Genomic DNA, 27,234 nt, shown 5'->3' with positions numbered 1-27,234 from the left:
GCCTCCCGGCGCGGCCGAGCCCGAGTTCTTGCTGCACCTTTAATCGACCAAACCCACCAACACCGGACACACAACAGAGAGGCGACCCCCGACACCAGGCGAACCCTCGCTGCTGCCTCAGGCCCCCGTCCGACCCTACCCCGGGAGGAAACAGCAGGAACTAGGCTTGACAAACAGGGACCGCTGAACTAGGGGTGAAAAAGCAAAAATCCCAGTCCATCCTCGTGCCTCACATTGCCAGGATATTCCCCAGCGCTTCAAGCGCGGCTGTCCATTCCTTAATTTGAGCTTGGAAGTGGGAGTGCTTCTCCAGGGAACGCTGGTTTTCCTCTAGGACCGATTTCCACTTGGCCATCGCTGTCTGTGGAGAAGTCAGTGCACACCACATTTTACTAACACCAGAGTAAGGAACACAAAAGCCAAGTCCTAAAGCATCTGAGCTCTTCCTCCTATAAGTCTGGGATTTCTTTTACCTTGGTTGCTTGTGGAAAATGTAAATTCATCTATGAGCTCCTATAACAGTTATATTTTAGCCCTTGGACTTCTTATCAAGAATTGTAGAACTGTACTTTGTAATTAAACTGTAATATTTTGGCATGTATATTGGTAATAATTGAAGGCACTTGTGCTTGCACACTTCTCAGTTCTCCCGATGATTACCCAGGGTCACTGCTCTGCAACAGTTTCCAATTGAAATCAAATTATCTGACTTCCAGAACAACAACCAGGCTGAAGGATCCCTCTATTTAAATGGGGAATAACAGTTTCCTTAACAAGTGTGTTTATATTGAAAGAGGAACACTGCAGGTTTTCATCTGGTTCACCTGGAGAAAGGAGGACTAGGAGAAGAAAAATAACCTCCTTGAGAGCCTGGCGCTGCCTGGTTGAGTCAGTCTTACCTCAAGCATCTCCTTCTCTTTTGCAACTGTGTGACAATACAGCTTCAATTCTTCTGTGACCTTCTGAGTCAGCATCTGGAGAGTCAAAAGGAAAATGACTTTTAAAATGATGTAAATAAATATGAGTCTCAGCTGTTTCAGCAGCAGGAGAGAAGGATAGGGGCACACAGACCCCTCAAGGCCATTTCAAGCTTTTCTTACTGTTGTCTTTTCCCTGCAAGCACGTATCTCTTTTTCCTCCTCTATGTTTCTACCTGTAAGTAATTCAGGAGGTGCATTAGTAAACCTCTAATATATCACATTACATTGAGAACAAACAACTTTTCAAAGTAACTTTCCACAGCAAGAAATATTAAGTTAGTTTATCCAGGGCCTTCTACAGGAAACAGCTCTCTTCAGCCACAAAAAACTCCCCCAAATCCCCAAACCCCAGAATTCCAGCAATATTCCCTAAAAAAGGAAGTCCAATTTTCTTATGAATAGTTACAACAGAAGAGAAAAAAATGGAGAAGCATCCTGGAGAAGCGCCAGGATGTAAGCAAAGTGCAAAACCCCTACCAGGATTGATGTTTCTGCTTTCTATAATCATCATAGAAGTCTCCTGAATTTTCTTGAGCTTCTCAACTTCATGGACCAGCCCTTCATTCTTCTTTAACTCCCTAATAGTGCCCTGCCATTAAAACAGGCTGTAAGTGAGGCAAGTTTCCAAGGAGATTTTCTTCTCCTTAGTAGTACTGACAATAGCAAGTTCACAAGTGCTGCACTTGGCACCAAGAATTAGACCTTGCATTCTGTCTCTATTACCACAGAAAATTAAGCTGTTGCAGGTCCTTGCTCCAGCTTCTTGACAGGATTAATACATTTATTAAATCCACACATCAGACCAATTGCTAGAAAAATTGATCACAGAGGAATTCCTTTTAGGCAATTCTATCTTTTCTTGTGCTCCCTTTTTTTTAGATAAATAATGTAAACATGGAGGAGCATATAAACATTGTGAAGAAAAGGCTGTCTTACGTCTTTAAGCCACAGCATTATTCCCTACACAATCCAGATATTACCAGGCAATTGGATAAGCTGATCAACCTCCCAAGTTGAATGCAATTCTTCAAGAGGATCAATAATCATGTGGATTAGGGTGATCTGGCTGATAGTGTCAAAAGCTTTGGAAACATTTCATAGGAAGTCTCAGAGGCTCTTAAGAAAATCAAGCTGTGAGATAAGAGGAATGATTGTCCCACAGATTGAGAACTGGAAAATAAAGTGAGATTTTACAGCTGTACATTACCAGGAGGGCCTCCTGTACATGACAGAAGTAGCACTAGGCATATCCTAGAGTTATCTGGGAGAGCCAGGGAGTAATAAAGTGCCAATTCTGAATCTAAACCTGATTCCACAAGATCAGGTCTATTTGAAACAGAAGTCCCTGAACAGTCCCAGCTCTCTCAGGCTTTCCTCCAGTCCCTTAACCATCTCTGTGGCCCTTTCTTGGACTCTGTCCAGTACATCCATATCTCTTTTGTACCAGGAGCCCAGGACCAGACAAAATATTCCCAGTTTAGCCTCCCCAGAGCTGAGCAGATGGGAAAACAACTTGCAGAAGAATACAAAGACATTCTGATGAAGACAAGAAAACAAGCGAGACAATCCTTAACATGACTCTATGGATCAGAACATAGGAATTATAAAATAAAGATCTATTTATCTTTCTCTCCTATCCTTACCTCTGCTCTTGCTAGCTGTTTCTTGAGTGTTTCTACCAACTGATCCTTCTTTTTCAGCTCTGCTTCTAGTTGGTGTCTGCCGAGAGGGCTGTGGAGTTAACGGGCAAAGACTCAGGGGAAAAAATACCAGTGTTGCACACCTCCTAGTTTCACAACTATGCCCTTTTTTAAGTGTTTGCTTTTGTTTCTAACCAACAGATTTAACTAGAAAACTTGGCAGGAAAGCTGCACATAGGTGAGAGCTTGTGCTATATAAGAAATGGCAAATGCATTACACAGACTCTCTTGCTGGGTTGCACAAGAGAGCAAGTTTTATTATTCCAGATCTTTTATCAGCAGGTCCAAGAAGGTCCAAGAGGTAAAACTCTCACTGGTCATTAGACCAACACACCACCATCATTGGACAATTGGGAACACTGCCTCTTGACTGTCTCTTGCAAGTAAGCAACAAGGATCCAAACAACACCTGCAAAGGTTGTTTTCCTTCTTCCAAGGACTCTTTTGATTCCTCCTTATGATTTTCCAAGCCACTCTTCTCAGGCCAGTCTGAGAAAGTTATGTGACTTGGCTTCACACAGGCTCAAGCTAACGCCTGAAGCCTAAAATCTCTTATTTGACCATTGGCAGTTCCCACAGAGAGCTCATTGCAGCCCTCCACAGGGGAATACCACAGCACAAGGACAGCTAACAGATGGGAGGGACATACCGCCTTGCCACTGTCTTCCTTGGAACTGGTTCCACTCTCTTGTCAGACTTAGGCAACCTTAAAAGAGAGATAAAATACAATTACCAGAAGACTACTGTGTTCCTGCAGATCACCAAGCCTGTTAGTTTGACAAAAGGTGCAAAATGAGGCATCTTTAGGACATCTACCAATTAAATCCGTTGATATTTTGCTTTGATTTACCCTTGGTTTGCAGCCTTGAAGACACTGTCCACTGTAACGTTAGAGACAAGCTGAAGACTGGGAACCCCGCTGAACTTTGGATCTGATGTTTTGCTGGCACATTTTCTCTTTGAAGGAAAAGCCACTTGCAATTCTGTGAGAAAAAGACAACTGTGAAAACACCTCAGCCTAGAAGTAACCTCCTTTAAGGTCTCTTAAGCCTTTAATTTGAGGTAAAGCAGTTATATCTGGATAAAATGGAGACTTTAAGGTAGAAGTAACGAAGAGCAGTCCTCAAGTTTTACCCAGGATCAAGTGTCCAGAATAAGCCACAAATAGGTCAGATGTGGACAGTGTTAAAATACAATTACCAGGCTAGCACTAATGAGAGTCTGAAATGATAATATACAATAAAGAAGGTCTCAGCATCAAGCAGACATCATGCCACAAGGTTGTTGTTCAATACTGGAAGCAAAACAAACATATGCCACATGAAACTCTGTTAAGAGACCTCCATATTTTGCTATGAGCAAATAGCTACGAAAAAAAACATAGAAAACTAGCTTTTTATGTGGAGTTTATTTCTCTCAAATCACAATTGTTTGAGTATATAAAGCTTTGTTCACTTAGTGGGCTTAGAAAGTTGCTTTTTCTTCCTCAAGTTAAATATTTTTCAAATGACACACCCATGAGCACATTTACATTAGAGCAATGCAGAGCTTCCACCGATTTAGCCCAGCTTCCATGTTTTGAACGCTAATCCTGGGTGCTTCCCGCTTATAAAATGCTATAAAGTGCTGTAAGCGGCATTAAAATATTTAGAAAATTAAAGAGCCTGTGAATGAAGCATCTTTCACATCAATGGGCCGCTGCCTTCAGCCGGTGGAGGGTACACACAGCAGGCTGAGCGTTAACCTAAATCCTAAATAGGGAAAAAAGGTGGAATAAAGCTTCTAATTAGATTCTGGAACAGCCTTCACGTAGCCAGGCAGAGATGGAGCTCCTTAACGCCAGCTCTCCGCTGCACCTCTCGGCCGAACCCCTCCAGCTGTGCCCCTGGGCGTCCCTCCGTGCCCCGCACTCACCTGCGGACGGCTCGGGGCGGCAGAACCGGGAGTGCACGGGGATGCGGGAGCACCGTCCGTCCATGGCGGCCGCGCTCCCCTCAGCAGTTCAAACCGGACTGCGCGGGGACGGTTGGGCGGGTCTGCGCGTGCGCGGGGCGGGGCGGCGCGCGCCAGTGGGGATTGAGGGCGTGGGCGCTCGCGGGCCCCCTTTTTCGCGCCTTTTCTGCTCCGCACCGTTTTCTGCCTCGCGCCCGCTCCCTCAGGGAAGGCGTTGGTCGCCATTAGGGCCCAGGTGCGAGGTTCCTTCCTTCCCTTCCTCCCTCCCTTCCTCCCTCCGTCCCTTCCTCTCTCCCTTCCTCTCTCCCTTCCTCTCTCCCTTCCTCTCTCCCTTCCTTCCCTTCCCTTCCCTTCCTTCCCTCCTCTCCCCTCCCTCCCATTTGGGCACTCGAGGCCCAAAGATCAAAGGGTTTGTGGCCGTCTATGCAGTCGTGTAGGACACAAAAGCTGTCAGGGCGCTGGTGCTGCTGGTGTGTGAGGTACTAAAATTGCCTACTAAATGCCTCATCAAATGAGGCATCTGTATAAAGCGTTTCCCAGCTTAAAGACATTTTTGCCCTGCTTGCTACTATGGTTATCTTGATGGCTGGGCAATCTCTCCCGATAGCAATGGGGAGCATCTCCTTGAGGAGGATGCTGCAGTTCCAGCCTGAGGATGGCTTTGGCTGCCTGAATACCCTCCTGAACACTAACCATGACAGTTTCAGGATAAAACCCTGAAACTGAAACATGAAATAAATACAGAATCACACATCTGACATACCTGACATATTTCAATCTCTGGTATTAGCTTTAAAAGTCCATGTCCCTAATGGATATCAGGGAGTTGCTGTCTCTCTCTCACAGTGCAGGGACAACTCATGGATATCAGAAGAGTAAGTATTTTAAAGATGTATACTTCCCTTTGGAAAATGTATTAGGCACTTAAAAGATGAATAACCACAGTGCTCTTGGTGAAAATGAAGCATCACATAGATTTTAGGAAAGGTTGTTAACAAGCATTTATTGTACATCAACTTGTAGCTAGAATGTTTTATTTTTTCAACAAATCAGGGCAAATAAATGTTTGTTTTCCTGTTTGTTTCTGGTAGAGGGGGAAAAAACCCCTAAAATTCAACAGATATGTGAATTTTAAAAAGTTACATATTTGAGGGGAATGCCTTGAGTGGAAACATACTGTAAAGAGAACACAAGGCACCTGAGTCCAGCGGGGACGAGGACTCTTTTCTTAAGGGGGAAATTCACACTGAAAATCTTTGGCAGTATTAGAATTCCTTCAGATAAAACAAACTGAAATTGTTACTGGAAATAGATTTGTGCCAGATTCTGCAGACTCTTCCATGGTCAGGAAGAGGCTGTGTCAACTCAGAAGTCTTGACAGGACTTTTTATAATATCTGAGCTATTTTGGTGGGGTCTGTGGATGTGGGCTTTGCATAAAGTAGAAAATTAAATACTTTAATTTTTATTATTCACAATACACTTCACTTGATACCTAGATTTTTAGTAGCTTAGTTTTGGATTTTTTTTAATTTTTTTTATTTTTTTTTTTTACATGAGCACTCTGTCATTAAATACCTGGGGAGCTTCACCTCATTATTTCTTTCAAGCAAACAAAACCTAATCACCTTGTAGGAAATGATAAACCAGGTTTACTCGGTAAGTCCTGTGAACAGCTGTGAACATGGCTCCAGATACTGGAAGTCAAGGGGCTTGTAGTCCATCACGATGGCTCCCACGTCCTCTCACTGGCATCAGATCTGCTGATTCCTGTAAAAACACGTTTTGCACAGCTGAAATATTAAGAAATAGTCTCAGTCTCAGCTCTAGGCGAAGTGGGAGGAAAAAATTGATATTTACAGCTCTAAGGACATTCAGACTTCCCTTTTCCCTAGCAGCAGCTTTGCTTTCTGCAAGGTCTCAGCTGTTGTAACCAGAACTTTGTGCACTGGATCGTTTGATCCAAACATCAGGCATGTCTGGCTGGCTGTTGGGCAGCACGACCGGCCCTTCGTTCCCCAGTCCAAACCGATTTTTCCATGAAGAGCTGTTCTGCTGTGATGCAGCTGGAGAGACATCAAAGACAGTCTCCCTCAGGTCCAGCCTCAGGGTATCTCTCTTCCCGTTCAGGTAACCTCGCTCCGCGTTACCGTAGGAGTCAGACAGCTCTAAGGCATCGGGACAGGAACTGGCTGATTCAGCGAGCTTCAGGCCTTGCTCAAAATCACTGATTGATGTCTCGCTGGAGATGTTGAGCATATCGAAAGAGCTGCCAAGAGAACAAAGGCATCTGTGAATTTTGTAGATGTCAGCAGCAGGGAGAGGGCTGTGGTCTGAGGTATAATCTGACTGCTGCTGGGCAGTGTCACTGGAGCACTGGGATTTATTGAGCTGCCCTTCTTCCTTCATGCCAGCCGGCTGGATGTGGTCCAGCCCAGATCCATCCCATGCTTTCAGACCATACTTTCGACAGTGACAATCTCGGCAGAGTCTCTCCCTGTGAATTTCTGTTTCTGAGGTGCTGTGCTTGTAAGGAGAGGAAGTTTGCAAGGCGGGACACTGGCACAGGCTGACCTGCTGGTCTCCGAGGGCATCCTGCAGGCTCTGTCTCTCTCTTTCCAGGGAGGGGTGCATTCCCACGCGAGGGCATCTGCTGTCTTCAACTTGTATGTCTTCAGAGAGCACAGAGGGCCGGTTGGACAGCTTGCTTGTGGAAGTGCTGTTGTCAAAACTGTCGCTGAGTTTCCTGGACAAGGGCTGCAGCTCATATTGCTCGTTTGCAGTGTTGGACTCCTGGACCTTCCGCAACCGGTTTTGCTTCTCGCTGCCCCCACAGGCAAAGTTTCCATTTGGCCCAGAGTCATCAGAATAGTCTTTCATGGTGTGGGCACAAGGCCAAAGGATCTGCCCGCAGTTCTTCTCTGGGCCAAAGAAACAGCAGAGCGACTGGAAGAAGAGGCTGGCAAACCCACAGCTGATACAATTGATCATCATGATGAATATCCCCAGCTTCCTGTACGCCAGGACCGTGGCAGGCAACATAATGACCCCTGCAGAGAAGAGAGCAGAAGCTGCCATGGCTGTGGCACAGCTCATCTGCTTCAGGGAAAAGGCCACTCGGCTCAGGCGGTCAGAATGGGGGCACAGGTGATAGGAGATGCAGTAGTTGACAGTGAAGTCAACAGAGAGACCTACTGCAGCTGAAATGAAGAGAGACTCCACTGCATTTAGCTGCCACTCCAAGAGGACCAAAAGGCCAACGGTTACCAGGACGGTGCCTGCAATGGCAGTAACTGAGAAAACACTAAGGAGAACATTCCAGGTCGTGAGCAGCAGCACCACGAAGGAAATGGCTATGGAGAGCCCCATGACCACCATGGTTTCTGTGCTGAGACTGTGCTGGAGGTTGTACAGCTCTAGTTTACTGGTAAACCATCCGTTCTGAAGCCCCATGGGGGCAGTTTTCATTTCCTCTGTTATCCAGAGGCTGATTTCCTCATAGAATTGTTTGGCTCTGCTGTAGTTGAAGGTATAGTGATAAATAGTTTGAAACTGCAGCACTAAGGCAGCGACATTTCCCTCCCCATCAAACCTGAGGCCCAGATCGTACATTTCTGCCCCTTCCCTGCCCTCTTCCAGGAGCATCATTTTGATGCAGTGCAGGAAGACTTCGCTTCTGTAAGGGAAGGAGAACTGGTTACAGCAAAGGTTGAAGCTGTGGTCTCGCTGGGAGCACTGGCGACTGTCCATCCACCTGAGGAACTCCTCCATGAAGCACACAGTAGATTTCTGTTCTGCATCAGGATAATAAAAAGTTTTGTTCTTCACTTTTTGGCAGAATTCAAGGAGCCACTTCTGGGCATCAGGGTTTTGGATGGTGAAGGTGGTGTCTGTCACTAGGGTGCCGTTGCTTTTTGGATTGAAATGGTCCCCATTATCCACGGGCAGAATGCCCCAGACTATGGTGACAGGCATACGCTGGCCTTCTCCACGCTCCAGCCTCTCAAACATGAACTGGTGGCAGTACTCGGAATCGTACCTCTCAAAGGGGTGGCTCAGCCTGAACACTTGGACAGATGATGTCTCCAGAGTTGGGAGTTTGAGTTTGGGGTTGGAACAGGAAATGTAGGCACCTCCTATGGCTAGGGCAGCAAACCAGCAGATCCAGATGTACCGAAACTTGATGACTCCACAAGGCAGAAGCTTTTCAAAGAGCAGCTTGGAGGTTTCAGACAGTGTGTTCTGGAGAGCCCGGAGGACGTAATGAATGGAGAGAGCGACTCTCTTGTGGCTGCTGTTGTTCCAGTAGGCTTCTGGCTTGTAGACGCAGGTCGTTGCGATGTAGCGCTCGTACAGCACGGCCGAAGAGGGCAGCCAGGTCATCATGAAAACCAGGTTCACCAGCACCGAGGTGCCCATGTAGACAGCGAAGCAGCGGATGGCTGTGATGTTGCTGATGTAGCTCGCGTAGAAGGCAGCACCGGTTGTGAAGCACGAGGCCAGCATGAGATAGGCAAAATGGTGCATGGTTTGACTCACCCACTGAGCAAGCCCGGCAGAAGGGTTCTGGCTCTTGCTGAGGTTCCACAGGTCGAAGAAGACGAAAGCGTGGTTGGCACAAATGCTGCTGAGAACAATGACTGCTGTCAGGTTGACAAAAGGGAAATAGGTGAATCTGAAGGCCACCTTGTACAAGAAGTAGGAGATCATCAAAGAGCTGACAACAGCGAGCAGGACCATCAAGGTAATAAACAGTGAACGTAAATAAAAAGAAATGCTTAGAAAAATAGCTAATATTGCCAGGACTGGATACTTAGTATCCAGTAAAAGGTAGTGGTGGAATAACTTCTGTTTAAGGCCCAAGTCCATTCCAGTGATAGATGTGTAGTTATCAAACAGATCCCAGGTTTCAAGGTTGTCTAAGTAGATCCCCATCATAGATGCACCTTTTCTTGTAGGCAGGAAAAGCAGGCTGTATTTGAGAGAGGGCACTTGGTACTCCATTGTCTGGGGACTGAGAAAGTCCCTGTCGACCAAGAAGTGAAGCAGCTGGTAGATGGCGTTGAAGCGGGTGCATTTTTCTGGGACTTGGGCACACTGAGAGTGTTTCTGTCTGACAGCCTCGGGGCCTATGCAGGATGGAGTGAGGACACCTCGGTGGTAGTCTGGAGCACAGGCACGGAGCAGAGCCAAGGTGTGGGAGATGTCTCCTTGGGTTATCTCCAGACACGAAGACCTGTTGTACAGGACAGCAATGTAGTTCCCCAGGGACCAGCTTGGGCAGCATTCATTGGCTTCAGTGCGCTGGCAGAGGTCTCTAAAATGCACATGTGAGCGTATCTGAAAAATATGAGGGGGCATAAGGTCAGACCCTTTCTTGCAGCCCCAGTGTTCCTTACTGACTCCAGTAATTCTCCTCTCCTCTCCTCTCCTCTCCTCTCCTCTCCTCTCCTCTCCTCTCCTCTCCTCTCCTCTCCTCTCCTCTCCTCTCCTCTTCCTCTCCTCTCCTCTCCTCTCCTCCTCTCCTCTCCTCTCCTCTCCTCTCCTCCTCTCCTCTCCTCTCCTCTCCTCTCCTCTCCTCTCCTCTCCTCTCCTCTCCTCTCCTCTCCTCTCCTCTCCTCTCCTCTCCTCTCCTCTCCTCTCCTCTCCTCTCCTCTCCTCTCCTCTCCTCTCCTCTCCTCTCCTCTCCTCTCCTCTCCTCTCCTCTCCTCTCCTCTCCTCTCCTCTCCTCTCTTCTCCTCTCCTCTCCTCTCCTCTCCTCTCCTCTCCTCTCCTCTCCTCTCCTCTCCTCTCCTCTCCTCTCCTCTCCCCAAGGTGTACCACCCATCCCTGGCCATCCTCCCAGTGACAAATCCCAAACACCAATGCTATGGAAAGTTGGTAGACTTTAGTAAAAATTAAACCCTGTCCATTATTTATATTTTATAAACACAGATTTGAAATTTTGGCTTCTATGGCAAATGCAGCTCATCCAATTAAGCTTCCCACTTGTAAAACTTGCCACCAGTCTCCAAGCTGGTAGCTCCACTTCCATAGTTATGTTTTGCTGCCCAAAATCCTCAGCAGCTTCTGATGGACACCTTTGGCTTCTGTACCAGCTCCTGTTCAGTTGCCATTTATTCTTGTTTAATTTGCAACTGGCAGGTGGAATTATCCCTATATTGCCAAGTCAGTGAAATGTTTCAGAATCCTCCAGGTGAAACTTCTTGTATAGCTTACATTGTTTTTTTGTCTGGCATCCTCTCAGCAAGACATCAAAGACTGCAGCAGACAGAAAAGAGACAGCCTGTACATGTGTTCTTCCTGCCATCACTGACCTTGTCTTGTTCCATTTGACACATAGACTGAATTGCTTGCAAGTTCCATAAGCTCCCAGCAGTTGTGGACATAAATACCAGCTGGGAATAGCTCTTTTCTGAAATAAAGAAGAAGAAAAAAAATCATAAAAGGATTAGGTAATGAAGATGAATCAGCCAGGGTGTTTGGAGTAGGCTTTCTCTTCACAGAAAAAAGAAATTTATATCTCTGTCCATAGGACTGCTCTGGAGGGCTCCCTGGAGGGAAGCAGGTCACAAGGCAATAGTGAGCATGTGCCTTGTGTGACCTTACCCCTGCCCCTTGAAATTGGTCAGCAGCATTAGGCCATTTTCAAAATCAAATGTCAGCTTGCCTTCAGTGACTGCTGGCATCTGGTTCTGCATCCCTGGAAAAAGGGAGGAGCTTGAGCTCAGTCAAAAACCCCCAAGGACCTGCGGGTTTGGTGTGTGGCTTTTTTCAGAGGTGGATAGAAGGAAGGGAAGAGAATAAAAATATCTGCATACTGTTCTTCTTTCTACTTATTAGTGCCCATTTTGGGACAACTCTGGGGGATGTTGGAGTTTTCTGGTTTTCTCTACAGATTTTACTGCCATTTACATTTTTCAAGAAGGAAAGAAGGAATAGAGAGAGTGAGGGAGCAGACCAGGGAGAGGGAGCAGACAGCAAGCGGGGCATATGTTATTTCTTCAGAGTATTCACTTTTGGTATGGGTAAATGGTGAGAACATTAGTCCTTTGATGTGTGCTTTCAAGGTATATTTCTAAAGGGAAAACAAGAAGTATGGCAAAGAGTTAAGAAGGAGAACCAACTCTTCTGAATTTCTAACTCAGCCTTTTCTGACCAGTGAGGTATGAAGTGCAGGGAGAGCACTGTCAGAGTTCTCACTGGTGGAATTGTACACAAGGCTTGCCTAGAGCAAATTCAGAGTATTCCCTGTGTCCTGAACTCTGACAGTTCTGTCAGTTGAGTTCTGGGTGTGCAGTATTTACTGTCCCATCAAGATTTCAGTCACCTGGGGGACCACAGAAGAATCCATCTGCTCCATAGATGGTTTCCACCATTCTCCGTGTCCTCGCTGCTTGTTCTCCCTGAGCAACCTTCTGTCCTCTGCCAATGCCAAGGTCATCATAGCTAGCAAGAGGGCAGATTATTGTTAATAACTATAATTATTAACAAGAGAGTGTCTGGCTGGGAGTTACATTCACTGACAAGGCTCACAGCAATAGGAAGCCCAAATCCATTGCAGGCACACAGACTTCAAACTCTCCAATGCCTCAGTTGATTTTAAGTGTAGGATATATGGAATTCACATAGATATTTTGGAATATTGGATATGTGACTTTACAACCAACAAGTTCCTCAAACCCCGCAAACCAAGCTCAAATACCTTTTCTTCTTGGCATAGGGAGAAAGGGAAAGGGTCTTCTTGTAGCCTGTGTGGCTCTCGATATTCCTCCACACAATGAGCTTCCTGCCAATGTCAGTGTCCCGTGGCTCAAAACCCTGCACCAAGGAAAAGGGCTTTGTCACAGCTCCACTTCAGCTCAGCGGTTCTTAGGCCTCCTCTGACACATGGAAACTGTATGAGACTGTTACTGCATCTTGGAGAGATGCACAAATTGAACTTTCCCTGGCAATACTGCATCCCAGAGATAAGAGAAAAAAATACAAACATGTTCCTTTTCCTTTTTTTCCTTTTCCTTTTCCTTTTTCTTTCCCATCAACAATGGCTACAATTCTCTCTCCCTTATCTCCTAAGAATTTATCCTCCTTTACTAGTGTAGTAGTCCCTTACAGAAATGGCACTAATTTTCCTTTCTGTGGGCAAACTCTAGTGTGTTCTTATTTTCCCAAGATTCCTCCATGAACCAGAGGCAGGGATGATTTTAGGGAATGTGGCATTCCACATGGAAAACGTTCCATGTGCATAGTGCTCAGAACAGGGCATGCTCTCCAAATCAAAAGCCTCATGCACAGACTGTAGGAGCCAAAGCCAGCTCCTCTATCCAGTCTCTGCCAAGCCTAGCTATTCACTGTGGGCAATCCCAGCCTTCCAGCCTTGGAAGGGGAGCAAAGGGAGCAATCCCAGTTTGTGTTGGCAGCGTCTCCACACTGGAGTGAAGGCACTGGTGGGAGTGCACAGCACGGTTGAGGGATGGGCTGATGGCTGCCGCTGGCATGGGCTGTGTTCTTCCTGTGTGTCAGGGGCAGCAGTGCAGGACTGGCACATTCTGCCCATCTTGGAGGGATGATATCACTGGTTGGGCATGGATTTTCCTACATTCCTATTGATACCTCAGCTGTAGGGACTTACCATTAGGGGTTCTGAAAAGTCAGGCAGGTTCCCAACCAGCAGCCCAGCCACGGTGCAGATCGCTGCCACCGCGGAGCACAGCACCAGCACGGCCAGCGGCCACTCGGCCATCAGCTGCGAGTAACTGCAGTCAACAGGAGGAGAAAAAACGCAGCTGGTAAGATGCTTCTGCTCTGAGCACAAAACCTGCTGTTGAGCCAATGAGGTGTGAGTAACAGGAAGGAAAAAAATCAGGGTCTCTGGTTTGTGCAGTTATTTATTGTGAAGCTTGGAGTCTCTAGTGCAGCTATTAATGAACATATTACACCTCTAACTGGATATTTGCAGGCAGCTCTAATTAACTTGGGTAATTACATTTTGCCTCCCTGCGTTTTCCAGCTTTTTCAATCAGAAATAATAAAAACCAGACTCATGTGTCCTCGAGCAAAATGAAGCTTTAAACATTTAAGTTCAAAGAGTGCATTTAGAAAGAGCCTTTTAATTTCCCCCACATTGTGCAATGTCGGCTGGTTGCTGCAACAGTTTAGGCTACAGGTTTACCAACTGGACCCTGAGAAATCTTTGGATTATTCTGAAGAGTCCCTGACGGTAACTGACCTCAGCAAGCCTACTGTCTTTGGTCTAAATTAATGTATTTAGACACTGCTCCAAATTAATATGAATTCACTAGAATACATACAATTTTAATGATGTATCGCAAAATTTTGATGACATTAAAACCCTTCCAGGGAAGCAGCTTACTCTGCCTAAATATTATTTGCCAGTTACTTCTGTTCTTGAAGAGCTGGTGTAAAATTTTCCATCCAAGTTCTGTTTTTCCTTTGGAACAAACTATCTCCCATATAGGATGATCTATGAAAGTTACCCTTCCACTTTTTTTACCAGTGCAGGTTTTACTGTGTCAAGATTTTTGTCTTCTTCAGAAATATCAGTTGAGACATAAGAGAGCAGAATGGGTTCCTGCTCTGGTTTGGTGGGTTAGTTCTTTTGTGTTCTGATGTATTTCTGAAATATAACAAATTATTTGTGCAAAAATAGTTGACAAGTATTTGTGAAGGGAAAGGAAATATTTATGAATTTTATTTGAGATGGAATGCTTCTCCTTGCCTGCTGTTTTGCCCCTTTTGCCTGGGACTCCACTACAACTATTTTATTGTTAGAAGTCATCACAAGCACTTCAAACACCTTTGCACATGACTTTTGATTTTTAATTTTTTTTTTAATTTTGGTTTTGTTTTGGTTTTTTTTTCAGTTTACAATTGCTTTATCAAGTTTTTTTTCATTGACAAAGTCTTTACAATGAAAATGAACAAAACTGCTCTTTATTTATTAGAGTACCTAATTTCTGGAGGCTGTTTTGGATATTTCCATGTCCAATTACCAGAAAAGAAAGAACAAAACAAATCAGTTGCAGTCGCTGATGATGGAAGGTGCTTACCCAAACCATCCAGAAAAAAAGTTAGATTTTAAAAAGTAGAAAGCAACCAAGTTATTTTAATTTTGATAAATGTATTTAAAATTTTCTGTCTTTTGAATAGATGAGTTTATTTCATGGATGTCTTTTCCTTATTTTCCTCTGATAGGATAAGCTGAATTAATCTTACATACATATATATATATATATATATATATGTATGTATACACACACACACAGAGACACATACAGAGTTATATATATATAAAGCTACTGTATGGGTTAGAGCCAGGCACCTGCCCAAGAACAGCTACTGAGACAGTGTTACTATTCATTAATGCAGGTTAAATTGATCTCTCAAGCAAAAGGAGATTTTTCCAAGGAGTGGAAAGCCCCAGGAGCGCTGACCTCGCCTCTGGAGCCGGGCCTGCTGGGATGTCATCAGCAGTAACACTCTGCTTCTCCTAATATCAGGACAGGAGAGCACTGATCACAGGGTACAAGGACGGAAGCTTTTGCTGTTAAACATACCTTTTTGGCATCCTGAAAGCTTTGTCATGTCTGCAGACAGAAAGGAAAAAAGATGTGATCATTTATTATTTTCCTGGGAAGTCCAGTGCTGGGCTGATCCCTGAGCAGGTTAACCCTTGCAGGGCTGTAAGCACCAAGGTGAGCCAGTGCTGACACAGTTCTATCACTGTGTGAATTAGTTTAATGAATAATAGAGTCTTTTTCTCTCCCATTTTAACCAAACAGGATGGGAAGTCATGCAGTCACTCCTCATTTTGCCCCTCTCAGAAAACCCTGCAGACAGTACTGGAAATTAGCAATGCAGTCCTATAGAAGTCCCATTTCAGATCTGATCCATTAAAATCTATCTGGTTTAAGTGCTTTCCATGCACTTCTTAAAGTGTTTCTTGATGAAAGCAAACCTCTTTATCAAATCTCATGAGCTGAGCTAGCTACGAGCGTGGATAGTTTTATATTTCCTGTTCAGCTCAGTGAGGATTTTCCCAAAAAGGTGGCTGTCATTTGTTTCCTGGGTCTCTCCAAAGACAGTGTCTTTTCAGGTTATAAGAGCAGAAAGCCAGTGGAACTGCTAAAAATACTTTATCTGGATTTTCTTCACAGAGGAGCATTTGTCACTCCTACTTGAAGGGCTCTGAGGAGGGAAATAAAGAAGCCTTCTCCAGGGGATCCAAAGTTTGTCAATGAATCCCTGAGGACAAGCCTTCCACCAGCATCCTGTCAGAAAAGCTTCATCTTAGTGGGTCAAATATCTACAGGACCTTTTGTTCTGCTCTCTCTCTGCACTGAAAGGTCCCCTTGAAACATGCCCCAGAGTCTGGCACAGCCTTGGCTTGGTCACAGCTTCCAGAGAACTGCTCCCACCTCCTTCTGCAGCTGTGCCAAGCTCTGCTCAGCCAGTGCTCCCTCCTCCTCTCACCCTCCTACGCTCCTGCTTAAACTGGGAGAAGGTCCTGCTGCACTCCAATATCTGTGTTGGGCAGATGGCCCCCCCCCCATGCAGCAGCCACCTGGGGACCTTGAGGCAGCTCATCCTTTCTAGCCTTGTTATGAGTGGGAGAAATGGAAAAGCAGTGGAGGAGAGCTCCCCATGGCAGAGTCACTCCGGGTGGCTCATGTAATAAATGATTCTGTGTTTTGCTCGTCACGCTAATGCTCTGTAGATTTGGGACAGAGAGGAGCAGAGCAAAAGCCTCCCCAGATTATCAAAGTGAGGTCTCTCTCCAGCAGTATACTGCCCATCCTGTGCTAATTCCCTCACAATAGCTCTTCAAGCAGATTTACTTGGATTAAAAACCTCATTCTGGCATTATTATGTTATCACTTTTCTGACTGCTGGTGCTGCACACTCTGCCAAGGATTTACAATCCAGCTGTGCTTCCTACTTAAATAACCTGTTACAGAGGACGTGGTTGGCAATCTTGTTGATGGCATATGAGTGAAAAAGGATCCAGAAAAAGGATCCAGGAAAATGATTCAGATAAGGGACCTAGGCTCCTTTGACTGCAGTTCCTCTACACAAACACAAGCAAATTAAATCCTGTGTAAATAGCTGGAAAATGAGACTCTACAGGGCTTTTGTGCCTAACACTGCAATGCTGTACACAGGCAAGGAATCCTGTGCCATTTTTTATCAGGATTCCGTGGCTATGGCTACAGCAGTGAAGGGATCATGATCTCTTGTGCCAAGAGTGGACTCTAAAAGGCACGCTCAGGAGGAAGGATGGTGCTGGCTGAAAAGAGTAGAGGTTGTAGCTCAGGCTGCTGTTACCCAGACACTACATACAAATGGATTCTGTCATGGACAACAAGGAATTCATACCCTGGTTGCTGCCCAACCTGGAAAGCCAAATAATGTTCACCCCTTTAGTATCTCTTACTGTGCAGCTGCAGCCAGTGCTTACCCTCTGCTGCCACTCCCTTCCAGCACTGGCAGCAGCTGCTGTGGGGGAAGGAAATGAACTCTGTTCCCACCAGTGAGAACTCTGCCAAGATAAAGGACTGGCAGCTGGGTGGCTAGGAGTGCAAAGGGAGAAAATACAAAGGTAAAGGAAGATGGACATATTCACAGCTGCATGACCCAGGAGTGACTGAGTGACCTTGACTTTAGCCAGCCACTCCCTTGAGAAGGAAATCCCACCTCTCCCTGGCACGGTAATGGCAGCTCTCTGTATGCCCACACAGAGGTAGAGAGCAAACTGGATCCTTCCATGTGTTTTGGAGCAGCTGCTGCCCCGAGCTGAAGAGCAAACCCGTGTTTCATCCATGCCAGCTCAGACCCTGCTCATCCCTCCCACTTCCCCCCACCAAGCCTGGAAGATGCTCTTTTGAGCCGCCCTCTGTGTGCCTCTTACCTGACTGTGACAACGTGATGTTGTACCGGCCGCCGCTGCCCGGGGGACCACTGCTTCCAGGGCATTTCCGAGGCCTCGTGGTGGGAAGCTGGCACAAGATCACCACTGGAAAGGTGGGAACACAGCACGGGCCTCTCACCATGCCCAGGGAGCGAGGGCAGGCCGTAGCTGCCTTGGGACTCCTCCTGGTTGCAGGGGTAATATGGGTGGTGCTGCTGTGAGTCCTGTGAGCTGGATGGCACCTGGCCATTGGACTGCGTGGAGCCTGGCCCAAGCGTGTGGCTGGAGGAGGGCAAGTTGTCTTCCCCCGGCCCGGGGGATGCAGGAATGGGGCAGTGATGGACTGGGCAGATTTTTTCCCAGGAAGTGCCACTGTAGCTGAGCTCAGCGTTCCCGATCTCTGGCATGGCAAGGCAGGTCTGGCAAGGTCCTGCATTTTGTTTTTCCCTGTGAGAGAAATGAAGGGAAAGGTGGTTGAAAGGCTGCACTGGGGAGCTGAATCCCAAGAAGTGGAGATGCTCACAGACCTCCCACATAACACAAATGTCAAACCTCACCCACTGTATCCTGTACCAGGAGTCAGCCTAAGGGCTGAACTGGATTATGCTTTTTATAAAGACATCCATGACTCATTCAGGGATCCCAAGTGATGGAGAATCCTGTAATTCATCTTCTGTGTGCGTTGCTCCAAAAGTTTGAAAAATTCTCCAGGATATTTCGCTGTGGAGGGGGGTCCTAAATCAGGACCCAGAGAGATTACAGAGGCCTGGACAAATAGAAACCAAAAGAATCTGCATGTGAAGAAGCCACGCAATTATCTGCACTCCTTGGGAGGATTAATTAGTGTGATTGCTCTGCAGGAGGACTGGCACTGCTCCATGTTGGGTCAGCAGGAGAGTGAGTCATCCCTGGCACTGACACAGCTGAGCAGTGAACTTGAGGGCTGTGACATCTAACAGGGCCTTCAGCCTCCAGCCTGGCACATTCCTTAAAGGCTCCCATGTCCTGCATGCTCCACCGGGCTCTTCAGGAACTTTTTTCAGAACACATCTCCCAAGGATGACAGCAACAAATTTTATTTGTCTTACCTTGTTGGAGGGGGATGGACTGGGATCTCTATAGATCTTTTGAAACTTGACCATCCTCTGGCTGCTGAATTTGCTTAGACAAAATATTTGCAGACTCCAGTTCCCAAGTGATGAGGTGTCTGCAGGATACACTTTCCTCTCTCCCAGGAATTTAAAACATTATTTCATTCCTATAGTTCTTGATTTATGGAGCCTGAGTGGTTTTTGCTAGCTTGGAGAAAGTTTGAATAGTACTTTGAGGGACTGCTTAGTCTGTGTGACAACAAAAACCCCTACACACACAATAGATTGAGGTCCTTCTGACCCCAAAAATGCCTTAGGAATTGCTGTCAGAAGAGATGCAGACACCAGCAGTTTCTGGTCCTTGTTCAGAGCACGTGCCATGGTCTCTTACAGCTGAATTATGTGTCTTGCTGCAGTGCCTGGCATCCAGGATTAAAAAGGACAAGCAGTTCAGGCCAGCCAGAATCACAAAGTATCTCATATCATCAAAGAATTATGAGTATTGGAGCAAGACTGCAGTGAGATGAACTTTAGCCTGAGGGACCTTGTGTGATATGGGAAAAAGCTGAAGGTAAAAAAGTGGGGGAAGGATGTTTTTTATATTTTGTAGAGTCCCTCTCATGTATTTTTCTCATAGCCATAGAAAAAGGGCAAAATTTTAGTGATTACACGTCTCTGGAATTGCACCCAAAGTTAACTGGCAGGAGATTATCAAAGACAAAAGAGTCTGGAGAATACTATTAGCTCAGTATTGCTTGAAAATTGCTATTTTTTCCAGAAAGCAGGACATATTGGTTTTGGCAGTCTGTGCTGTGTACTTTCCAACATCGGCTGAGTTTATCAACACTGATAAACTATATTTAATTTTTGTACAAAATGGGTTTATTTCATTAAAATCATTACAGCAGAGTCACATTTGTGGTAGCAGTTACACCAGTGCTGATGTGGACACTCATGCCACAGGCATCGCACTTAGCTTCATTTGCACACTGTACCAGTCCAGGGACCAGTAACAGAGAAATTTTGACTCATTAAGCCCCACCCAATGCTACATTTAGTTTCTAAGCCTAAAGAAAGCTGCAGCAGTTACAGACACACATGGCACATTCCTGGGTCCTGACTTCAGAAGCCATAATTGATATGCAAATGCAAAGTATCCGGGAAGAAGTCAGTGTCTGTGCTGAAGCAGGTGCCAGAAAAGCAGCAGACAGGTGTGTGCACACACCTTATCTCACCTCAGTGAGATAAGGTTGAGATCAGGTTGTCCTCAGCAGTTCCAGTGCTCATTTGCCTCTGAGCTGCAAGGCAAGGTACTGGTATGACTTGAGCTGGTTCAATGCAGCAAGAGGGAGAGCAGCTGGCAAAGCAGAAGCTCCTGAACTGTGACAATGATACCCCAGTCAGCAACAGAACTTGTCAGATAACATCAACAATAGGCTTGATGTCCTTGCTGTCCTGTCCCAGGTGGATTAGTGACAGGATTACCTGGCCTTTCAAGCGTGTGATTTGTGTTAGAGCTCTTGTAAAGGTAGTTCACAACAGGAGACTCCACACTTGTCATATGTGAGATTACAAATGTGGTGCCAGCAAAGCTGCTCAGGAGATGCAATCTGAGCTATTGTCTGGAGTTCTTACAGCCTCATCAGAGATGTCCCTGCACAGGCAGGGATTCAGGTGCAGCACGGGACAGGAGTGCTGCAGGCAGACCAAGGAAAAATTAGGGTCTGTGGCAGTCAACACATAAAATCACATTTTTAATTAGTCATTACACTTCTCTACTAATTATAGAGGCAACCTGATAGGAGGATACTAAACCATCACATCCCCTAAAGTGCTGGTGAGCTGCAGGGGCACAGGTTGTTTGGGACAGCTGACCTGGAGGGTCCCTCAAGCCACGCTCTTAAGCTTGAAGTGTAAATCATCCACTCTTCCCATGTGTCCAGTGACTTGTCTGCGGGGAGTTTGTAGTTTTGTACTATGGGGAATTTTCATCAGAGAGATGAAGTCATGGTAGTGTTATGCTTTGACAAGGTCTAGACCTTTTCTGACTCCCTTTTTGTTGCCTCTAAGTTCCTCTTTTTCCTTATCCTTGATCCCATTGTTTTCCCTAGTTTTTGCACACTTTAAATAGGTGATGCTCTCCTACAGTGCATAATAATTCATAAAGACACTGCCGCACTGACATCTTGTGTTTTGGTGTTCCTACACCTGTACTGTTTCTAAACTTCTTTTTTCAAAGGAAAAGCAAAATTCTTATCCCTTTAAACTACTGTATCTGCACAGCAATCTGGGTCCAGAGGCTCTTCACAACTTAATTAGCCAGTCTGCCTCGTCTGAGAGTGAGTATGTGACTGAGCAGAACAAAAGGGCTTTTACAAAATACACTTTGAACATAGTCAGGGAGAGGCAGGAGACCATGCAATGAAAAATTCTTCCTCCACAAGCCCCTTGGCTACAAAACCTCCTGGTGGGGAAAGCAGATGCCAAACTCTTGGATATCACAGATTGCCTCCGGATTTTCCGCACATACGTTGGTAACGTTGAGTCTAATATTTCACATGAAATCACACTCTCCTTGTTTACCATCTTTGCTGTGAAATACTGTCAAGTTCTGCTCTTCCCCCGCATGTCATTTCCTAACTCAATCCCTGGCCTGCTCAGTGACTTCAGATTCTGGAATAACTTCGGCAAGTTTGGATTATTCACTCGTGACTTCTCTCCATTATCTCTTTTTCAGACTAAACAATTACAGCTCTATCAATCACCCTTCAGATATGAGTTCCCTTATGCTCATCCCTCTCCAACTCCATGACGATTTGACCTTGGCTGTCCACAATCTCCAGGGAAACCTGGAGCTTGCAAATAATGATCAGTTTGGATAATCACCGCTGGCAGCTCAGCAGAGTTCGAGTCTCCACTTGCTGCTCTCCCAATTAGCTGCAGTGCTGGTGAGCTTAACCTTTGGTCTGCTGAGGTCTGCACCAGACACGTAGGCTGCTCCTTCTTTGCCTGAAACCATGTTGCTAGTACTTTTCTGGGCCCTCAGGACCCTGAACTATGCTAGAAAAAAGTTTCTGGGGATTTCTGATGTCTGTTTGCTGTCAGGCATGAGGAGAAGAGGGCAGAGCACCACACTGGACTCTATTTGCCACACTGACACTGACACAGACTTTTATTTTTAACATTCATTCCCACTCTGGGCTGTGTCAGATATTCAATATCTTTGGGATTAAATGAACAGAAATGGTGTCTTGGCTGCAGAAAAGCCCCCAGAGGCAACTGACAGCCTCCATTTTCTTTTCCAGGTTCAGCTGGATACAACCTGAGAGATGCTGGGAAAGGAGAAAAGAAAGGGTGTAAGGGAAGGGATGGACTAGGGTTAACTGCTCCTGTTACCCACAGCAGTGAGTTGTGTTGCTCTTCCTTCCCTGTCTCTTGCCCTGAGATGTCTAGACAGAATAATAATCCAATTTATAGACCTGCCTGAGCCACTCTGAGTGCAGCAGTGCCTCTCAGACGAGTACCAGGGCACAAACACCCTACCTTGTATGGGGGATCCAGCAAAAGGACTGGAGCTTCTTCCCACAAGGAAACAGGAAAGAGAGGGTCAGGATTTTAAGGAGACAGCTTTCTGCCATTCCAGGTCTGCAGAGATGTGGAGCAGTGGTGGAATACAGGGTCTGTGGCAGGAGCCAAGGGCTGTATGCTGTCAGTCCACCCCCCTGGCAGGGATTATCTTCCTCTTCCAGAGACCAGCATCCTTCTGCCCCACAGAGAATGGCTGCAGGACCTGGCTTTAGGTTTTACCTGCTCACTCAGCCCCAGCAGGGTGGTTTACTAGAAACATGCTGTGTTGGCTTCTCGCTCCCAGCACATTCCCCTCAGGATGGTTCTGTTCTGCAGCACACGGAGCCGAGCTGGGATAGAGGAGGATTTGCAGGCAGGGAAATAGTAGCATATGGTCACCTTCCTTTATCTAAGCAACTCCTGTTTTTGCCACTCCATGGTCATGCTGTCCCCCACAAGCCACACAGCAGGAGAGCACATGTGGTTCTGAGAGGGTAATGGGCCAAAAATACTCAGCCTTTTGCAGGAATGGCTCCTTTCTCTGTCTGCCTAATTCCACCGGTTGCCCCCAAACCCATTTCTATACCCACTGCCTTTTTTTTTTTTTTTTAATAGATCATTTTCCCCTTTGCATACTAAAGAGAGGATCAAGAAAGAAGCACTTTGCATATGAAAGATGGGAAACACCTACCGAGTGAATGGAGCTGTCTGATGCCTGACTCAAACTACAACTTCTCCTGTTGCCAGAGGAATCTCAAGGGGGAATAAAAACAAGGAGAAAAATGGCAGAAGTCTATACCTTGCCTACAACCAGAGCCCTTTTTCATCAGGAACCTTTGCTCAATTAGAAATTAAGTGCCACAAAATTTCATTCATTAAAAAAAAGAAACTAGTTTGATTCTCTTTACCCTTTTTTTAATTCCTCTAGCAAAGTTGTGTTTGCATATCAGCTGAGAAGTGTTCCCAAATGAAAAAGAAATATGAATTCTTTCTGGATTGAATCTATGTGCTATAGGTCAGCTTCCATCTAGACTAATAGCTTTTTCCTGGAGAGCTGTAAATGATTTTTTAAGAATGTGTTTTATAATGGAATTTAAATTTCTCTTTGAACATACCACCCGCAAAACTGCAGTGGAGCTCTTGAGAAAAAGAAAATTTTTCGTTGTATTTTACAAGGAGATAAGAGTGCCCTTTCCCTGGGATTAGGGAAGGGTTCATTGCATTCACTGTCACCTCGTTATCTAGCTCCTGTCTCCCTGACAGGCAGAGACAGGCACTCCTGAGCAATCCATCTCCTCCTTTGGCTGCAGCAAATCCTTGTGAACTGAACAATTCCTGCGGAGTTCTTTTGTTTTGCTTTTTCAGTCTAGCAGCAGGATTGTGCATACCCTTGAGAAGACCTACAGTCTTTTTGTTAGTGAAACTCCTGAGTATGTTAAATCATCATGAAAAATTAATGAGACTGCAAAACTCTGCTTCCCACATAGTCTGCCAGGAAAAGTTTAATTTTATAATCCTTTCCATTGACTCGTGCTAACAGCCTTACCTTTACCCCAGGCAGCGGTTGCTGCTGCCGTGGGTACAGGTGTGTGTGCTGGGATAGAGCCAGACACGGAGGGCTCAAGGTTCCTACCCAACCTTCAGTGCCAGAACAGCTCTGTCTGCACTAGGAAAATCATGCTTGCTAAGCCTTGTTTTGAAGAAAAAAAAAAGAAAGAGTGAAATGGAAAGGGAAAGGAAAAGACAATCCCCACCTTGGTGTCACAGGCTAAAAGAGGACAGATGGAAGAGGACAGGAGGAAGGTGATGTCTTCTGATGTCTGTGTTTCTCTGCTGGTGAGGTGAGCATTGATGATGAAGAGCCTTGGCTAGGGCAGACGGTGGGGACCACAGAGCTAGGACTGAGTGAGCAGCATGGGTGAAGTTTGAAATACACCTGTGTCAGGTGGCTTAACTCTATAACTTACCTCTCACAGGCTGCAGTGTTCATTTCAAGACCTGTCCGAACAGCAAAGGAGTGCTCAGACAAGCAAAGAAAATGGCTCCAGTGACAGGTCAGCCCCCATTGAATGTGCGAGGTGTAAACCAGTGCTGGACCGTGTGAGAATTTCTGAAGACTGAGTCCCACAGGCACTTCAGCCTCTGGCCGAGGACATCAGAGCTGTCTGACGAGCAGTGAGTGCCCTGTCAGTGCCCCCGGGCGGGTGGGGCTCTTTCAGCCCGCATATCCTGTGCCAGACAGAAATGGAACCCTTGGGATTTCAGAAAGGATTTGTGTGCTGCTGACCTCGGGGTGTGCTCTGGTCAAGCAGAATCTGAAGAGCTTATGTCTGTTGCCCGGGTCTAACAAGTGCCAATGTACTTGTGAATATGGGATGGCTCCTTGCCGATAATTACGGGCTTGTTGGTGTTTCCAGAAAATGTTGATGATTGTGGCTGCTAACCTGGTTTAAGACACCAGGTAAGGGAGCATATGGCACAGAGGGATGAGGAATGTAGGGGTTTATGGAGGAGATCTTTGGACTGAAACCCATGTTTGCCACAGCTGAGTGCAATAAGGCTCTGTCTGAAACAGGCTGAGCTTCCCAACAATAGCTCTCCCGTTGCTGCAGAAGGGAAAGCACACCATGTTGCAGGATGGAAACCTGCCCGGGAGGCCAAACCAGGAAGCCACCCCGGCACGAATGGCTCTGCATGGTGTTCCTGGCCCCAGGGCAAGAACAGCCAGGGCTCCGGTTGGGCAGCGTACATCGCCAGAGCCCGAATCGCGGGTGGGCAGCTGGGCAGGCAGCGAGGGACTCTGTCTTCACCACCGGTGGAAGGACAGAAGGACAGTTCCTCGAGGGAACTGGGGGACCCTGGTCCCAGGAAAACCCAGTGGCACCGACCACTTCCACACGCAGAGCCGGGAGTGGCGGCAGTTCCCACCCGCCGGCGCACCGGCTCCCCGCCCCGTCCCGATCGCGCAGCTCCTACCTGGGCGAGGCGGGGTCGCGACCGCGGTGCGTCCCCTCGGGCTCCCGGGGCGGCGGCGAGGGCGCGGCCTCCATGGCCGGCGGCGGCGGGCGCTGTCCGTGCCCGCGGGGCTGATCGCTCCGGAGCGGCGGCGGTAGCGCCCCGGCGCGTCCCGGCTCGGCTCGACTCTGCCCGATTCACCGCCGCTCTACCTGGCGCAGCCCCGCCCTGCTGGGCTCGGCTGGGCTCAGCTGGGCTCTGCTCGGTTCGGCTCAGCTCGGCTCGGCTCTGCCCGGCTGGGCTCTGCCCGGCTTGGCGCGGCGCTTGCGCGGCCGCGGAGGCGGGCCCGGCGCGGGGTGGGCAAGGGGGCGCAGCCGCCGGCACCAGGAGAGCTGCGGGGGGAACCGTGAGCCCCGGGGCCAGCCTGGCTGTCGGGGGTGGGGCTGAGCTTGTGGGTGTGGAACAGGAGCTCGGGGCACCGGGCATCCTTTGGGTGACAAGTCCCTCATCCCTGCGATTGTGCTCCTGCTTGGCCCGGGCTGGGAATGCTCCCAGACGTGCTCCTGGCCCTGTGTGACAATTGCAGGGCAGCGTTTTGAATTGTTGGCTTTTAGAAGCATTACATAAGTAAATGATTTTTTGAAATAGAGGGTAGGTTTGAAACAACTGAGCCGAAAGCATGGAGAACACAAGGAGGTCAGGCATGTCCACCTCCTTGCAGGATCCTTCAGTCCTTGTCTATACATACCATGACATTGCTCTGAGCTGGGTGGTAGCCACATGTGTCTCCTTGTGCATGGGGATAGCTTCCCACAGAGCCGGTGGAAGGTGGCTGCTCCTTCTGTAGCTGCTCTCATGCCAATGACCATGCTAATAACTCCTGCAGAAAAAGCTTGGGGCTTTCTCATGGCTGTGTATATGGCATGGGAGTGGCAGTGACCCTCTCTGCCTTGTCATCATCTTTTGCGTAACTGTGGGGACGGCTGTGACCTTCTTCCTTGTGGCCATGTCTGTGGACCTCACAGTGGCAGTGACCTTCCTCATGAGGGTGGCATCCTTTTTGCTTCACACATTCAGAACAGCTGAAGCAAAAAGGGAAAGTATTAGAGCGGAGAGTATCCTATAACTCCCACTAATCCTCTAGCTGCTTAGAGTAAGCCGTTCCTGCCTTAATGACTTAAATGCCCGAGGCAGTTTAAAGAACAAAAAGCTTTTCCTAATGCCAGGGTGGATGACTCTCTCCCACCAAAGGCCGACACCTCTCCAAACCCAGCAGGAGGGAGTTTCGAGGACGGGATGCGGGCAGTGCTGCTGGCCCAGCGTGGTGCTCCGAGCTGGCTGTGCTGCAGGGAACCAGCCTGCTGTTGTGAGCCTTAGCCACAGAAATGTCACTTGCCTGGTAGGATCAGATCCACTGCGAGGAGCAGCTCCAGAGCAGCTCGTATTGTGTGGCCCAGCAGGAAAGACTGAAACTTGGTATCTGCTGAAAAGATTGGCTGGTATTAATGTGGTGACAAGAACATGGGTGATATTTCCTTTTCATTCTTCCCGATGCTAAATAATAATTCTTGCAACAGCAATGATAATAATAGAGCCATGTGAGCTGCAAGGATGGTGGGAATCAGCTGGATTACAAACATCCTACCGCTTCTGACAGACAGGCACATCTTACAGCTTTAGTTTGGCTCAGCCCGAGGTGTGAACTCCTTGTCTGGTAAGTGGGGGTGATCACGCTTCCTCACTCCCACAGCTTGGCAAGTTTCCTCTGTACTGCTGCAAGGTATTCAACACAAGGATTAATTATTTTTCATTGCCCTTAGCCAGGGGCTACAGCAGGGCTTGTGCTCCCAGCTGGCTGCAAAGTGCTGCCTGAGGCAGCCAGCTGCGCTGCCCGCGTCCCCCCTGGGGCTGCTGCTGCATGGCCAGGGCTGGGAGGGACCGGCTGTGGTGGCCAAATCCGGGAATCCAGGAGTCCCTTACTTCAAAACCTGCTTGGCTCTCGCCCCTGCAGTGCAGCAGAGAAGGAGCTGCCTCTCCCAAGGAAGCTGATGCTCTCCTTAA

General features: G+C 47.2%; 2 protein-coding genes and 1 long non-coding RNA gene across 3 annotated transcripts; 1 reads left to right on the top strand and 2 right to left on the bottom strand.

The window, feature by feature from the left end:
- Positions 1-25: 25 nt before the first annotated feature.
- KNSTRN (kinetochore localized astrin (SPAG5) binding protein) lies at positions 26-4,744 on the bottom strand. Its single transcript, XM_014257873.2, has 8 exons — positions 4,595-4,744; positions 3,531-3,663; positions 3,330-3,386; positions 2,624-2,711; positions 1,458-1,569; positions 1,101-1,153; positions 900-974; positions 26-361 (listed from the first exon to the last, which is right to left on the bottom strand). The coding sequence occupies exons 1-8, from the start codon at positions 4,656-4,658 to the stop codon at positions 230-232; spliced, it is 714 nt and encodes a 237-aa protein (XP_014113348.1). The 5' UTR covers positions 4,659-4,744; the 3' UTR covers positions 26-229.
- A 67-nt stretch (positions 4,745-4,811) lies between these two features.
- LOC148183947 (uncharacterized) lies at positions 4,812-6,889 on the top strand. Its single transcript, XR_015772896.1, has 4 exons — positions 4,812-4,868; positions 5,424-5,508; positions 6,193-6,291; positions 6,763-6,889. It is a non-coding gene; the product is annotated as an uncharacterized LOC148183947 (long non-coding RNA).
- On the bottom strand, positions 6,288-25,286 carry DISP2 (dispatched RND transporter family member 2). Its single transcript, XM_005529067.3, has 8 exons — positions 25,195-25,286; positions 17,561-18,007; positions 15,210-15,239; positions 13,265-13,388; positions 12,338-12,453; positions 11,963-12,081; positions 10,950-11,047; positions 6,288-9,972 (listed from the first exon to the last, which is right to left on the bottom strand). The coding sequence occupies exons 1-8, from the start codon at positions 25,266-25,268 to the stop codon at positions 6,553-6,555; spliced, it is 4,428 nt and encodes a 1,475-aa protein (XP_005529124.3). The 5' UTR covers positions 25,269-25,286; the 3' UTR covers positions 6,288-6,552.
- Positions 25,287-27,234: the final 1,948 nt, after the last annotated feature.

This window comes from Pseudopodoces humilis, chromosome 7 (assembly GCF_049639895.1).
Source record: "Pseudopodoces humilis isolate 2021_Gansu_Grassland_sample_001 chromosome 7, ASM4963989v1, whole genome shotgun sequence".
In the NCBI taxonomy this organism is placed as follows: domain Eukaryota; kingdom Metazoa; phylum Chordata; class Aves; order Passeriformes; family Paridae; genus Pseudopodoces; species Pseudopodoces humilis.
This window is presented reverse-complemented; position numbering and strand designations above follow the sequence as displayed.